At 41.6% G+C, this 17,614-nt stretch overlaps 1 protein-coding gene across 2 annotated transcripts in view; it reads right to left on the bottom strand.

The window, feature by feature from the left end:
• Positions 1-1,826: 1,826 nt before the first annotated feature.
• Positions 1,827-17,614, bottom strand: part of PTGFR (prostaglandin F receptor) — a 400,309-nt gene continuing 384,521 nt past the window's right edge. For both annotated transcript variants that reach the window (XM_044085879.1, XM_044085880.1), the window contains one exon: positions 1,827-3,436. In XM_044085879.1, coding sequence (XP_043941814.1) covers positions 3,155-3,436 — 282 coding nt within the window. In that variant the 3' untranslated portion in view covers positions 1,827-3,154. The remainder of the gene's footprint in view (positions 3,437-17,614) is intronic.

The following is a 17,614-nucleotide window of genomic DNA, read 5'->3' as shown; positions in this document are numbered from 1 at the left end:
CTGATGTACTGCGCCTGCGCAGTACATCAGAGCTGTGGGCAAAAGCAACGGAGAAAGCAAGATCTCCGTTGCTTTTTTTTAGTGTCTCGCTATGTTAAATGAGTTTAACATAGCGAGACAGTTTTTAAAAAAGCAACAGACATCTCCGTTGCTTATTTTAAAACTGTCTCGCTATGTTAAACTCATTTAACATAGCGAGACACTAAAAAAGCAACGGAGATCTTGCTTTCTCCGTTGCTTTTAAACATCTCGCTATGTTAAATGGGTTTAACATAGCGAGACAGCTTTAAAATAAGCAACGGAGATCTCGTTGCTTATTTTAAAGCTGTCTCACTATGTTAAACCCATTTAACATAGCGAGACAGTGTTTTAAAAAAACGAGTTATGCTAATGGAAAAAAGTCCGGACGACCGGACCTTTTTCCATTAGTATAACTCGATTTACAACGGGCACGCTGGCCAATCAGCGTGCACGTTTTGGGGGGGTCATGGTATAATATAGCAATAACCCATGGCTTGGTGTGGGTAATGCTGGACTTATCCATGGATGGCATGGTTTGGTTATGAGGGTGATGCTATTGCTTTTATACAATGACATTATATAAGAAAAAAAAATGCTTTTCTTAAATAATGTCTTTGTATAATGGTGTTCTTCCACTGTTTTGGTATCCTTGGACATTCTTGATGTACTGCACATGCATATGGGACTTATGTTCACATGCTCAAGCAGTATATTAGTGGTTTGGAAAAGAAGCAATGGAGAATGGAAGATCTCTGTTGATTTTTTTTTCAAATAAAAAAATAAAGTTTGAAATCTAGACAGTTCTGAGGTATGACAGAGATGAGACAGGTCCGAAATACGAGGATAATCAGGTACATTTCTTTTGCATAAAGCACCTGATTTTCCTTGCATTTTCTCTGTCCCAGCTCTCTCATACCTCTGAACTATCTGGATTTCAAAGTTTATTATTATTTTTTAAAAACTCAAGAAATCTGGAAAGCTCCATAGGATATATTAATAGAAGAAACTCTGGATGACCGGACTTATTTCTATTGGTATATGCTTGATTTACAATGGGCATGTTGGTTGAGTTGAATGTAAATGACCTATATGCACACCACTGCACTTTAGTGAAAGCATGTGCACCTACTGACCAGCATACAGTTACCTTTCTGTTACCTGAAATTACTTTTTCAGCCATTGACACAGTATTATGGGTGGCCGCAATGGTGCAGCAGTTAATGTTGCTGCCTGATAGCAAGAGGTTCTCCAGTTCGGTCATCGGCTGGGGTGCCTTCTGTGCAGAGTCTGCATGCTCTCTCTGTGGTCGCATGGGTTTCCTCCGGGTGCTCCGGTTTCATCTCAAAGACATACTGTAGGTGGATTGGATACTCTAAAGTGGCCCTAGGCATGAGTGCGTGTGTGTGCCTTCAATGGAAGGTTGGGTGCTGGGCTGGCAACTTGACACTGTAAAACCCCACTGCCAATCATGAGCAGACAGGTGATCTGCTGTGGCGACCCCTAACCAGGAAAAGCCGAAAGAAGAAGACACAGTATTCACTGTGGTTAGTGATAACAGATGAATAAATGATATTAGTTTCCTTAGAGATAACTTTCTTATTATTATTATTTGCATGGTGGTGCAGCGGTAGCATTGTCACCTCACAGAAAGAGGTTCTCCAGTTTGATTCTCAGCTGGGGTGCCTTCTGGTGGGAGTCAGCATGTCCTCCCTGCATTTCTATAGGTTTCTTCCCATGTTACAAAGACATGCGTCTGGAGGATTTCTCCCCTGGCCTCCGCTGAAAATTGGCTTTGTTTCAAGTCGGACTTTCCAGGTTAATAAATAAATAAATTTGCAATTTTCAGTGAAAGAAACTAAATTGTTGTGAAGCACTTTAATTCACCGATACCCTGCTTGTGCACTGAAGAGCTGCAGACACACAGAAATAACAAGAAATAAATTCATTACTGCATGGAGAGGTAGTGACTGTGAATTAATATGAACTGTTTTTCTGTTAACATTCTGAATGACACTTAATTTTTAAAAATCAGTACACTATAAAATGAATTCCAAAAAATACTAATGCCAGTTGTTTAACTTTGATTAATCGTCAGAAGATAAAGATTAAAATAAATTGTATTTGTTCAATGCACCAAAGGCACCCATCAAGCTGTGAAATGAAAAGCAAAATTGTTCAAGTTAATGTATATAGAAATATACAAAGCATTATTATTTCATAAATTTAATTAAAGTAAATCTTGCGGAAAGCAAGGTCTCCTTGCACTGAGCACAACAATACAAATGCAGGCAGACTAACATTCACAAAAGTCAATGCATATGTAAGTAGCTGAAAATGTCTACAAACAGTACTGTTCACATTTTACAGAGAATAGCTGCTATTTGATACACTGTTTACACTTTTAGCTTTGTATTTTGCCAAGAATGACAGCGTCCATTGTTTCTCTTTTAACAGCAGACATCTTGAACTCATCTCATTTAAAATTATTCTAGTTACAAACTGTACAGTCAAGTATAACCAAAGTAGTGCAATAAGAAATACATTTTTTTCTTTTGCTTGTTTATCCAGTTAACTACAATTTTAAAAGAGAAGTTCCATTATTTCACTTATATACAGTGAAATTAGAAACCATCAGTGAACTTGTGGCCAATGATACTTTAATGTTATGGTCCTTGAATCAGTGGTAACTCTGAAGATACCACATTATATCTGGTGACAAATGTACTTTCATTTTGGTAAATACTGTAAGAATATCTATGGTATGGCCAATGAATAATTTTTAAATCATCTTTCCCCAGCTAGAGATCCTGATGGGGTACTTGAGTTCAGTGTTTAGTTTCTTTAAAATGCAGAGGATGTTACAGCTCATAATAACCTTTTCATAATGCATGGCATTATATTTCCTTCACTTGTTATTACTGATTGTTTTATTTCTCTTTGTTATGTATCTGATAATCCAACAGTTTACATTTAATCCAGCAGTTTACATTTTTACTCACACAACAGAAAACATCGAAAATTAGGTTTGTCTGCATAATGTCAGTTTCATGACATTGAATAAATCCACAAGGAATATGGAGGATTTTCTTTAAGGCATCTGCAAGCCTTTGATTATTACAAAATGCATTGAGCATCACAGCTTGGTTTCTGGAACAGAACTGGTAGAATCACTAATTGCTGCGACTCTAAGAGAGTTTTTAATGGAGCTTAACTCCCACTGATGAAAGTTAATAATCTGCATTCCACAGTTTTCTCTGGCAATCTGGAAAAGCTTTCGTAGTACAGTTTTCCTCAGAAGAATGTACACCCATGGGTCTAAAATCTGATTCCAGGTAGCCATTCGAACAGCTAGGAGTAAAGTTTTGCAGATTTCTTGGTCCTGCTGTCCACTGACTCCAATTCTTGCCATGGTTACCTAGAAAAGATGAATATAAAACACAACTAAATAAGTCTACTTGTTTATTTTTCCATTTGTCATTTTAAATTTTTTATGCACACATTTTTTATATCCAGCATATATATTACAACATTGCCTAGCAGATGCCTTTAGCATGGTAAGTATGGATTTAGTATGCTAACTGTAGTGTAATAAGCAAGAAAGAGTAAAGCATGTACTGCAATAAAGTATACACAAGAAAAAGTGCAATAAACAGACAAGTAGAACTGTAGTGCAATAAATGGGCAATTACAGCTCTAGTGCAATACATGACCAATAAATAACAACTGAAGTTCAATAAACAATACCAATAACAGTAAGCAAAATGGTGTCCAGCAGGATTGTGTTATCATTACCACTGCAGTAGAGCTGTATGTATTGATTGCCTATGGTAAGGTTACTGCAGTCAAGTGTAACACTGTAATAGCTGTAGAATGCAAACCTAATAGCCTGCAAACTGCATTGCTTAACTGATAGTACTGTCCAAGGGTGTCTCCAGGCCAATATTGGTCACATAATGCTCTGTGTTCCTCCTACTTTAGGTAATACAGGTATATGGGTGAGGTAGCCCACTCCATGGCCAGATATTGTGTATTTAAATTCAAAACAATAACAAAACAAACTGTTCACCATCATTGTTGATACTGAAATAAAGCTGTTTTAATTCATGCAGTACAGTTGTATTCCATCAGTGTAGTCAAGTAAAACACGGTCATAGTTCTGGGATGCAAAAAGAATGTCCTGTAACTTGTATTGCTCAACTGTATTTTTCGAGGTCATCTTCAGCCCACGCTCAGTCACATAATGCTCACATTTTCTTTCTCCCCAGGAACAAAAGGTAGATGAGTGAGGTAGCCCATGTCATGAGCAGATATTGTGTTGAGATTTCACAATTTTTAAAATCAATAAGAATAACGTGTTCACCAGCATTGTTGATTCATAAATAAAGGTGTCTACTTCCAATATGGATGTATTCCTTGCATGTTTGTATTAAATTGCTGCAGTCAATTATGACATTATTTGCAGATGTCCCCTGCAGTCACAGCTATTGGGTTCTATTCCCATGCCTGGCAACTAAGGCATGACAGCTGTCTAGTTTATGAACTGTACACAGGCATGCCTTTCAAGTGTCACAGTTTCTCATACTGTAATTAATATTGCCTAATCCTTCCATTACAAGATTACCACAGAAATGACTACCGGGAATGCAAAGTATTACCAAATCTGCTTACAGAACACCTTGGTAGTTACATCAGTCCACATGATGTGCAAGTGTTCTGTCTAGTTGTGTACCTGTATTTGTTACTGCTTGGCCCATACAGTCCCATGAAACAGCTTGAGAGGTATATACTTGCTACATCATGTATAGGAGACTTATAGTCACTGTACACAAAACTGACAATACACAAATGCAGAGTAAATATCAGCACTGTTTTCAGGGATATAACCTACAATGTCACTAATGGACTGTTTTTCTCTCTCTCCCCACCCTTTATGTGCATGTATTTAATATTGTTATCTATTATTATGGTTCACCATTAACATATATTGTTAAAATAACTATATTTTGGGAAATGTGACATTATTTTTATATGTTATTATGCTTCCATATTGACATATCTTGTTACATTAACCATTTTGTTGGCATTATACAGTTTATTATTGTTATGCATTATTATGCATTCAGATTAACGTATCTTGTTAAGTTAACTGTGTGGTTGTCCTTATGTTTTAACTGTTGCTGGCATTCTGTTAACATATTGACTGTTCTGTTATTTACACATCTCTTTGTAACATGGGAGGAAACCAAAGCACCCAGAGGAAACCCACACATGTGCAGGGAGGACAGGCAGACTCTGTACAGAAGGCACCCCAGCCAAGAACCAAACCAGAGAACCACTTACCGTGAGGCGACAACCCTACCACTGCACCACTGTGCCATCCATTTCATGTTGGGTCAAACATAATATACATTGCTATGTATTTGGGATAATTGATATGATATTTCATACTGTTAATACTAACAATGATTTATTCACAACTAACATCAACTTATTGTTATACCTCAATTACCACAGCATGTCAAGTTAGGTCTGGGTCGGCTGATCCCCCTACCTTGCTTCAACCAGCCATGGCACCAGGTTTCAGCACATGTGGGTGCCAGACTGGTGATGCCCCTCTGCTGCCCCTGCAGTGCCTGTGGTATCGAGTAGTGCCAGCCCATAGGACGGGGCCAGGCTCTCCTCTGGGAGGGGTGATGGAGGGGAAGTTGTCACCCAGGATGAGCTGTCGGTCTTGGTGCTCAGGATAGTTTACCATGGCTATGACCACCACCTGCACCAGATTGAGGACATGTTGGCCAACCTGGTGGGGCAGACTCACCCCAGTGCCCAGCATCTGCCTCTGCCACCCCTGGGACAGTGAAGGAGCAGTGCCGACAGTCCCATGGCTGGGGATGTTAGTCACACTGCTGCTGTCTGGAGGCACATGGGACTCGAATTCCAGAATTCCACAACACCCTCCCTATCCAAGGTGTTTACCCCTTCATGTATCATACACTGCCCCATCTGCTGCCTTGTCTGTTTGCAAATGCATACTCACCTACCCAACTTACCTCCCCCACATGTACCTATGTCTCTTCCCCAACCTTCCACTTTCACCTTAAAAAAAATGGCCACCTGCCCCCCCCAAAAAAATGTGTCCCATATATAGCTCTCCATTTCTCTCTTGTCCATTGGACAGATACAATTTGGTCCAATTGGGTTGGCAATACAGTTCTGCTGTCCCCACCCCTCTCGCTGGGGTTTGAGAGTCCAAATTTATCTATAAATTCTGTCAACGTGCCCAGTTGTTGCTGTACAAGAAATGGATAGCTATGGTTCTTTCCTAGACCCTTCCTGCACATCCCTCCCTGCCTTTTACTATATTTTCCCCCCTGCTTGCCCCCATTTCAGCACTTTCCAATCTCCCCTTTTTTCTTTTCTTTATATTTTTTTAGCACAGTGCTGCGTGACATGCTGCATCTTGCAGCCATCCTAAGCTCAGCTAAATAGTGCTATAATGACTATATGTGTTTCTAACATTGTAAGTCACATGTACAAAATAAACACTTCTGCCATGTTTCAAACCTAAGCCCATCACACCTGCAGCACACTGCATTACCCTGCTACACCACGCAACTCTTACTGAAAACAGGTGGTTTAAACAAAACATAGTAATTGTCACGTACAGTCATTAGGCGTGTTTCAGCGGAGCCACACACTGCACTGCGCAAACTGGAATAAAAAGTAATGGAAAAAATAGGAGTGTACCTTGGACTCTGATGCAATAGTGTGCCACTAGACAGCCAAAGACATGATAATGGATGTAACTGTGTCCTGTCATAGCAGGTAAATGTGCCCTTTTACTAGCTACATATAGAAAGTCACCTGTTAAGGCATTACTGGGAGAATACATGTTCAACTGGGACTCTGGTGCAGAAATACATCCATATAAAGCCATGCACATACTGATGGATGTAGAATATGTTTGTCAGAGCATGTATGTGTGCACATACATCTTGCAAATACACCTGCTGTAGCACTGACTCGGTAGCTCAGTCTGTTAAATGTCTTGCATACAATACATTTTGCCACACACAGTCGTGGGTTCAAATCCAGTGTTGTGTTCCATTTCAATTGCATCATTATGAGGACAGCAATTAATTAATGACTCGTGTACTCTTTATCCACACAACACATTACAGATTAAATAACTGTTTTTCAGTGCTGGAAATCACATGCCTGCAGCTAGGGAAACACTTCACATATATGTATAGCATTACTATATATCACCTAGTACTCTGTTGCCTAACATACATACCTTAAACACATGCCTTAATTGGAGTGTAAAGGGTACCCTCACCTTGGCTCTGCCTCTACAACAAGGCTGACACAGCTAACACAGATACAACTACAGCTTGCTGTCCTCCAAAGTGTTCACACCCTCTGCCTATGTCTATTAACTACAGCAGCAGCTGCAGCCTGTGGTACACACTGCTCTATGTAAAGGTTTCTGCTACAGACCTCCCCTCTGTGATGATGTAGTCTCCAGACTCCAGTAATGTCCATCACAACAGCTAAGAAAGGAACCCTGATCTACATGAAGGGCTTATATATTGCACAGTGGTTGCATGTCATTGGCTATTCAGCTGTTTTGGTTGCAATTAGCATATCTGTGCGAGAGACTGGTTTAGACCCAATTACCTGCCAATGAGAAGCATGTTAAAAATGCAAAATACTCACTATGCGAAAACATTCTGTACAAGACTTTCCTCCCACTGAGCATGTCTTTGTGAAACATTACTAGTAGCACATTTCAGTAGAGGAGTACTGCCCTCCAGCAGGCATGTAACTGTTTTTTGTGTCTAACAAGATGCAGATGGGAGTATAGAAGCATGGGGCATAGGGATTACAGCAATAAGCCCGCCTTACACCTGTAGTAATGACATGTCATTAATATCCTGCTGTCTTACACCTACAGGGGATGTACAATACTTCAAGGTTGCATTGTTGTTTGTCATTGTGGCACACTGGTGTTGTTGGACTGTCCCTGTATAGTGGTTGTAATAGCACACTGCTATTCAGCTGGCACTGGTCTTATGACATATTATTGGGTGGCTGGTCTTAGTGGACACACCAAAGTAGACTGAAGTGTTGGGTGTATGATCATACAGCAGAATTTCTCATGACACACAGGGAAGTACATCAGTATTGATACTATCTCAGTTGTATCCACAAACGTAGTATGTTGTCACATTGTGGGGTGACATGTGTGAGCAAGCAGTGGATAGTGCCGGCCATTCTGTCCTTGCTATATCTGTACACAGTGGATATCCTATCTGATCTTGTAATATGTTCCCCTTGTGTTGTCTTTCAGGAATAATGTACCATAGATGCCATACCCCCTTCTCAGATGCGGAAAATGAAATAATACTTGAAGGACTAAGGCAGCATCATCACATCCTGCTATCCAGGGAAAGGCATAACAGGAAAGAGAGGGCCACATTGCGTGCAAACCTTGTCCAGGATGTGAATGTCAATAGGCACCAGGACAGGAAATATGAACAGGTTTGACACCAGGCAACAGACATGGTGAATGCTACACAACAAAGGGCAGCTGATGTAGCCAGGGATCGTGCTGTCACCAGTGGAGGGCCTGCCGTGGAACAACCACTCTTGGCCAGTGAGGAATTCCTGGCAAACCTAGGAACACATGACAGCTCCCAGGCATCCATAACACCATACATTGTGGAGGTGTGTGCCACAATGTCCTCAGCAGAGAAGCATGCAGGTAAGCTTACTGTGATCACCACTGTAATACTGTAGCAGTCATTGTGTCACGCTGTATGTACTGGTATGTGGGTGTCAGGTCTATCTGCTTTGAGGGGGGGTAAGGTTTAAGCTCAGTTGTACACTCATACACAGAATGTCACTAATACATCAACTAACACAGTAGCTACTGTACAAGTGAGATATACAGATGTATTATCTTGTGCTGCAACATGTAGTGGTACTGAGAGTACCTCACCCTCAACTTTTTACAGGTCCATCAGGTGTTGTCCAAGGCTGTGGTCCTGCTCCTGCTAAGCTTGATACTGTTTTGTTACATAACATAATACAATATTAAAGTTAAGGGCCAGAATAATGCCCTATGTACACTTAAATGTGTGTGTAATCAGAGTAGAATGTTTGTATGTCCCATTCTGGAACATTTACCTGAGGTTCTTAGAGTGGGTAATCACAGGAGTGTAGCTGAATGAACAGAAATACTTTTGCAGTTATAGTTAAGAGTGAATAAGTGTCCTGGTTTACATGAGGCAATTAATCTGACATGCAATTTAAAAACCCAAAGGTTGATGGTACATACCTTAGGCATTACAACCTGCATTTGCATATATAGGATCAAAGGAGGTTACTAGGCTAATGGCCCTTGGGCCCTTACAAGACTAGCCAAGAGTTTATCCCCAAAAAGAAACATCTGTCAGCACCTGTTGCCCTGTCAATGAGGGACACAGGTTGAACCCCTGGAACAAATTTGTAGTTTCCCATCCACTCATCAAGGTTGCGCATTCCAGAGATGGGGCAGTCTCTAGGAGACAAACCTGTCTCTCCAGCAGGTTTTATTAATGTGGCATGTTAGATTTAGGCTTTTTGAGTGTGTAATGCATGAGGAGTTGGATATGGAGCCTGTCTAGTAGGGCAGGGTCTGAGATTGCCATGTAGGTGAGACACAGATCACCTCTGAGCAACCTGTACGAAACCAAGTAGAGTGATAGTTATTTGAGTCTGTCCACATAGAACAGGTTTTGGAGGCCATGGATTATCTTTGTGAGGTATTTCTGTGGCCTTTTCAGTTGGTGCAGATGTTTGGAGAGGTACATACCAAACAGGGTGTTATATTCAATTATTGGTCTAATGAGGGAGGAGTATAGAGAGGTAATAACCTCATTTTTTTCTGGATGCAATCCCTTTGCTTATAAGATGAATCAAGTAAAAGGCTTTTCTGACCACTGCCACTACATGATGGTCGAATGTGAGATTGTTATCAACCTGAGAACCCAGGTCTCTCTGTTTAGCAGTTTGCCGTTGATGTGGTAATCAGTAGGGGCCATGGTTTTGCCAAATGGTATGATTGATGTGTTTTTGTGGGTTGAGCTTCAGGCCATGACTATGGCACCAGTCATCAGTTGCTGTGTGACCCTCTTGCAGTATGTTAACATCATTTGTGGAGTCAATGACAGCACCCAACTTACAGTCATCCACAAACTTGGTCAGCCACAAACCATTTCTGTTTGCCTGGACCTCTGAGAAGTAGATGCCAAACAGTAGGGGTCCCAGGACAGATCCCTGGGGAACTCTACTAGTGACAGGTCTGTTATTGGAGGTGGAGGAACCTATTTTGACCTTGTACGATTTACACTAAGTTATGTTAGCTTTTTAGTGATGCCAAAGTTGGGAATTGTGTCAAAGGCCTTTGTCAAGTCAAGGTAAGTTGTATGTACTGACTTTCCTTAATCCAGAACCTTGGTGACAGTCTCAAAGATGTCAGCCAGGTTCAACAGGCAATATCTGCCCTTGAGGAATCCAAACTGGATGGGATAAAATGCATGGAGATTGCTTATGTCCTTGTTTATGAGATTCATGATAATACGCTCCATGGTTTTACAGATCAGACTTGTCAAACGAATGGGACGATAGTTGCCAGGGTCAGTAGTGGCACCACCTTTGTGTATGGGGATGACAATGGCAGTTCTCCACTCTGCTGGAATGAAGCCTGTTCTTAGGTTGTGGTTGAATAGGGTGCTCAATGGTGAAGCCAGTTCTTGCTGGAGATGGTGCAGAATACAGCCTGGGAAAGTATCAGGTCCCATGGAAGCTGTGTTCTTTGGCTTGGATAGGGCTTTTAACAATTGATCTATGGAGATATGAGGTGTGGGACAAGTACTGAGGATGTTGAAAGGGCCTTTGTGGGGGCAGGGGAGTGATGTTTGTACTGAACTTATCTGCTAGCAGGTTGGATACGTCAATAGGATCAGTGCTGGTGATACTGTTAAGTACTAATTCTAACCAAACCTGGGCTTTGCCATGGAGGTTCCTGATGCAACTGAAGAAGGCTTTGTGGTTTCCCTTTGTTTTGGAGGCTAGGTTTGAGTCATAATTGGCTTTGGAGGTTTTCACTAGTGAACTAATTTTCTTGTAGAGGGAGGTTATTCAATTTGGAATTTGTTCTTTTTTGCCCTAGGACAACAGTTTCTCCCTTTTGTATTTGTTAAGATAGTTGTACTGGGTTTTATATGTTGATTTATCAAGTATAGTTTTGTAGTGACTAACTAAAAGGTAAATTGTACTGGTCAAGCTTAATTTGATTGATTTACCTGAAGTGCTTGTATACAGGTCTTGAGCTGAATATGTATTTTGTTGTGAGGAAATCTGTTGTGCATGAAAGTGGAGATGACAAGATGTGAGACTGGTAATGCAGTTGTTGATCTTCATTTTTATGACTGTTGGTGGATTTCTATACATAATAGTGCAGGTAATAATGTACTGCTTTTGTCATGGTTTTCACAGGTGACTGGTAGAGATTGGAGTCAGTCCCCCACACAACCTGATGTCAGTGTCTCTTTGGACCCTGATGATGATGGTGGCTACACTGAGGCACAGGTGGAGTTGTTGGGGCCTGAATGTGTCGCAGAGGTTGACATCCCTCTTCTGCCCCCATTGTCACCTGACACAGTCAGTATGCCCATACATACCCAGTCCCCACAGACCACAGATATTGGACAGTCAGAGGGTGGAGATATTGCACAGAACAGTGTGGGAAAATGGCTCCAGTGAGTGTAGACAGTGGCCACAACCAGAAAGCTGGCGAGGTCCCACAGAGCCAGATTGACAGGGGTACTTGTATGAGGCTTGCTGTCTGTCCACCACCTGTCGCAGGTGTCATATCATGGGCCATCATGGAGGTACAGGCACATTCTGAATGAAACACCAGATGTATGCTTAGGGTTATGGATGCAGCACAGTCTGACATCTGTGACTGCCTCCACTGCATTGGTGATACCCTGGATTGGTTCACTGATGCAGTGGACATTTTCTGTGCTGGAATGTCTGGTTGGAATTTGGCATTGGACCCATGAATGTAGGTCAGCAACACCATTCTGCTGAGAGTCCATGTCGCCATGTAAGGTCATGCTTCCGTAGTGACAGTACATCCAGTGCTACTAAGGGGAGTGTGCTGACCACACCACAATGTGGCAGTCCATGGGCTCGTGGTTCTGGGTGGTCCAGTGGGGAACATGGTCCCGGCAGACAGCAATCACCATCAGGTACTAGCACCATGTCTGACTTTGGGCATGGTGGTGCCAGTAAAACTCCTGGCAGAGCCACTTCCTATGTTCTGGGGTGGAGACAGTGAGCTGTCAACTCTGCCATGTATGGTCCACAGCTGTTCAACATACACACATGTAGGGCTAGCACTGAGCTTGACTGTATACACACACACACACACACACACACACACACACACACACACACACACACACACACACACACACACACACACACACACACACACCACTGTGACATGCAGATCACCTACCCACAAACAACAGCTTTCCATGGTCCAGCTATCCTGCTCCCCTTCCTGACTTACACACATGTTGTCAAAGGTTCGGGCCAACCTAGGCCTCCAGCACCCCCACACAGCACTCAGTGCAAGTGATAATACCTGTGCCACATCCCTGTCATCACTCCCATCGATGCAGGGAAATGATGTTATGTGTCTGATGCACAGGCTGACTATATTACTTGATATGTACTTGTGTAATGTATTATTGTTTTGCCATGGTACTTGTAGTGGTCACCAACAAATACTGTATGGTGGCAGGTGTCATGAGTACGCAACATACTTTTGTGTACCTTATTTTGTATGATGTACTGGTGGTATTGTTACAGAATGACAGTTGTGTCACGGACCTCTGTATACAGAGTGGACACACAGTGGCAATAACGTGGCACAGGATGGCATGGCAGCAGAGCAGAAATATGACTTCAGCAAGGTACAGCAGTATATGTGCATGGCTTCATAGATTGATATGTGTATAACAGTCTAACAAGGACAATGATGGCAGTCAGTGTACTCATGCATTCATAATTTGTAATAAGGTCTGCTACCCTTGATACGTGTCACCTGAGTGTTCGGAACTTACACATCTACAAGCTGTGGTGATGGATTTGACCCATCTATGAATATCCTGTGTCCAGTTCAGACAATTGGTTGACATCAGTTATGCTTGTTGTGTTCTGCAACCCACTGTGTAACCTACATACGGTGTGTGACACAGCAGATGTATGCTTTACATGCATGGGGGGGCCTGTTTCATGTAGGGTGTGCTGTCTGTGTAACATCGCAGTCTCCCCAGTATGTACTATGTATACCATGTTGATGTAGGTGTGTAGAACACAGGAGATATGTGTTACTCCTGTCATGACAACATGGGAGGTAGACAGTGGGATCTGATACCTCCCTATATGGAGACATACACATCCCCTTCAAAGCATTTAGGAGATGGACTACATTTTTTAAGGTTGTGACATGGGCTCCATAGGACATGTTATCTACACTGTGTATTGTTGTACCATGGCACTAGTGTGGCTGCTACAGTTGTAAGATATGCCTGTGTGGTGACATGGCAAGGGTGCACACAATGATAGATGTGCTGGCTGTCACATTCAGTATTGCAGTGACAATCTGAGATTTACACTCAAAACCTGTTGGTATAGGTGGCACAACAGTGAATGCATCCCTACATCCTAAGGAACAGTGACCGTCAAAGAGTACAGTACTGTGTGTCCATACCTTCAAGTGTGTGCAGAGTGTGGACACTACAATATTTTCCCTGGTTAGTAGTACATCTGTCCCAACATGTGACATACATACTCAGGTTGAAAGGAGGGCACACAGACCTGGCCACACAGATTTCCACCTAATGTGCCTCAGATCACCATGTCTCTCTAGTGGTATGGCAGGAATCATATGGCATAGCTAAGGCCACAGTCGCCAATAGGTGACATACGCATAACCTCCACATACTCTTCCCTCAGCATGACAATATCTGAGTGCAATGGCCATTTGCTGATGTAACTTTTCAAGCTGTACTGGCACTTGCACAGTATGATCCCTCACAAGGTCACGTCACATTTTCAGTATGTGCTCACTGCTGATCATCTGCAATGAGTGTCACTGCCACCTGTGGCATATGCACTGCTCAGAGGTGATCTGTGCCTTGCATATAGGGCAAGGTTTGACCCTGCTGGAGTGCATATACTGCCTATCTGTAGGATAGATGAATGACTCACTGCAGGGACATTAACCTACTATGTGACATTAGTACTACATGCTTGTGGGAGACATTTGTCTAGGAGACTTAAACACACCCTTGAAACAGACCCTGCCTTATGGTACACAGAGCATCTCAGTGAATCTCATAACATGCCATCTGTATGACTGGCTGGGCAACTGTCATCTCAAAACATGGTGTCTGCCTGAGTCCCTCTTGGACTGGGGCAATATGTGTTGATCCTTTCCCAAGGGGTATATAGATGTCTCTGATTGTGAGGACTTTATGGCCATTATGCTAGTTAAGTTCACATGTCCAATGGATTTATAACATGTTGTAAAATGCTGTAACAGTCTCACATACAAACATGGCCACATTCAGGCTAGCACCACTTCCACTCACTGCATACAGGACACACCAAGGCACACACATAGTGAAAGTTGGTTGTATGTAGATTAGAACACTTACCTATATACTTGTATACACTACAGACCACAGTATTCGATGCATGCAACACACCTCATGTCTGCTAGTACTATCAGTTTAGAACATATAATGCTTGTTGATATCAACAGCCCTTGTTGTGGTCAGTCATTTAGGGGGCCACATCATCTGCTACAAATAAAATAATTCTAAACCCTGCCTATGTCTAAGTTACAAAGGTTATTATATGCATACCATATGGATATACACACAGTTGGCTGGAGTGAGATTAGAACCCCTACCTATCTAGTCTTATACACTATAACTCACAGAAGTTATCACATGCACCATGGTTTTTGTCTGATGTTAGACTGTCACCCAGGGGTCTTAAGGTGGATGACATCATCAGGCCTTGTAGGAGAGGGTGGCTTGGAATGTGGCAGCTAGTTACAGGGCCAAAAAGTGCATAACTATTGCAGGTGAATAGCCCATGAGAGCATGTCCATTGTGTTGCAGGGGGATATACATACACACACACAGTCACACACACATCAAGTGGGCTGGAGTGAGATTAGAATCCCTACATATCTAGTCTTGTACACTATAGCCCACAGTACTTAATGCATGTACCACGGCTTTTGTCTGATGTTTGACTGTCAGCTGGCAGTCTTAATGTGGATGACATCATCAGACCTTGTAAAGGAGAGCGGTTTAGAAGCTGGCAGATTAGAAGTCAGTGCAAACCCCCCCCCACCAGACTTCCACTCTAAGCATGGTGGCACACTGCACAAACACATGCAGCTAAGCTCAAATTAGCTTAGAAGATATTGGACACAATTATATTTGATTTCAGCTACTTCTCGTGTGTTCAACAACATGGTTCTGTGCCTGCACTGATGGGATATGTGGACATGGATATCCATTTGTGCTATTCTGTAACTCTACCTCATTTGCATAGGGATCTGTGCTCAGAGTCTGGAAGCAACATGGTACAAAGCCCTACCATGTTAGCAACAACACCAACACACCCTTGCATGTACTCCATGCAAGGTCCTAAAAAATATTTCTATCACATAATATTACGTGTGTGTGTGTGTGTGTGTGTGTGTGTGTTTGTGTGTGTGAGGGAGTGACACTGTTCCTCTTTATTTTTTAAACACCTTTATTGAATTATAACTTGTGAAATAAATTTATACAAAAGTAATCAAACTGTATTAACAAATTAACATTAATGAACATTATACTTCACATATACTGCTATATATCATATAACCTAAGCAACATTACATAAATTATTCAATTCCTGCTCCTTTTTTTTTAAACAAGAAACATCTTTACTAAACCATCACTTTTATCGTAAGCAATCATACATTTATGTAAATGAAAACAAACCACATCGACATAATCCCAGTTGCAAGCATTTCACATCACAAACTATACTGACATACTCCCCGTTGCAAACATTATACATCACTTATGATCTACCCAATCATTTTCAATCAAACATTACATAGCTCACTTAATTCCTGCCTTCTTTTAAACATCATTCCTCTCCTGTATGTATTGTTCCCACAATTCCCATTTTTCCTATGTAGTTTGCTCCTACCCTTTTCTAAGGATGTCAGTTCCAGTTATTTTATCTCTGTTGCTATATTCACTAATTCTAATATAGTTGGTTTAGATTTTGATTTTGATTTTGTAATAATTGCTTTTTTGGCAGCAACCATAATTAGACAAAGCAAAGCCTTACCATGTCTAGGCAATTCTGATTCTGTATCATAGCTCAGAAAAATCATCAACGTTTTCACACCAATCCACCCACACAGCATCTCTGACAGTGCATCCTGTGGGGAATCCTTAAAGTTCAGCAACCCACTGCACTCCCAGAAAATATGTTCCTAAGTATCTTTTTCTTCCCCATCACACCTCCAACATTTGTCATCTACCTGAGAAAAATACTCTGAAGTCTACTTGGGGTATAAAAATATCTATGTAAACATTTCCAAGCAAAAATCCTAAATCTTCTAGATTTTGTTGCATATTTGGAAGACATACAGATATACTCCCATTGCTTATTTGTGAATTGCTTATCCAATCTTTCTTCCCAATCCTATCTAACCTTCTCTGATTGATTTTTATAGTTATGATGCGATATTTTATATGCTGTACTAGTTATTCCCTTTTTAATGGCAGCTTCTGTTCTAGATTCTACTAAAAACTCCACCAGTGCTCAGTGGATTAATGAGTAGTGGATGTAACTGGGGGAAACTCTAGACACCAGGGAACCTTTTCTTCATTTTAATCATAATTCATTTAAAGGTAACATAACACCGATTTTGCAGCCTGCAAGATGTATTATGGTGAGGGGAAGACTAAGTTGTTGTTGTGTCTTTCGGCTTTTCCTGGTTAGGGGTCGCCACAGCGGAACTCCAGTCTGCTAATAATTGGCAGATAGATTTTTACGTGCCGAGTTGTCAGCCCTGATGCACAACCTTCAACGAAGGTATGCCCATTCATGCATGTCTCCACGCAGAAGATGCTCTAGTTGAGAATCGAACCGGACAGCGTCTTACTGTGAGGCGACAACGCTACCGCAGCACGTACCAGGGATTATTTCTATATATTACTTTAAGCTACTTAGAAAGGTAATGGAGCAATGTATCTTGCATCTGAATGCATTTCCTGAACAAGAAGAAATATCAAAATCGAATGTCTCGCCCTATTGATTGACAGTAAAGGCCTTTTACATGTGAGTACCATGATCATGACTTTCAGCCAATGTTGGGGAGGAAAACTAGGCAAAACCAGGGAGCTTTTGTAAATATTACTCTAAACCCCTTAAAAATATTGCATCA

This window comes from Protopterus annectens, chromosome 10.part0, assembly GCF_019279795.1.
Source record: "Protopterus annectens isolate FY-2018-M chromosome 10.part0, PAN1.0, whole genome shotgun sequence".
Taxonomy (NCBI): domain Eukaryota; kingdom Metazoa; phylum Chordata; order Ceratodontiformes; family Protopteridae; genus Protopterus; species Protopterus annectens.
The sequence above is the reverse complement of the archived record's forward strand: the minus strand, read 5'-3'. Positions and strand labels throughout refer to the sequence as shown.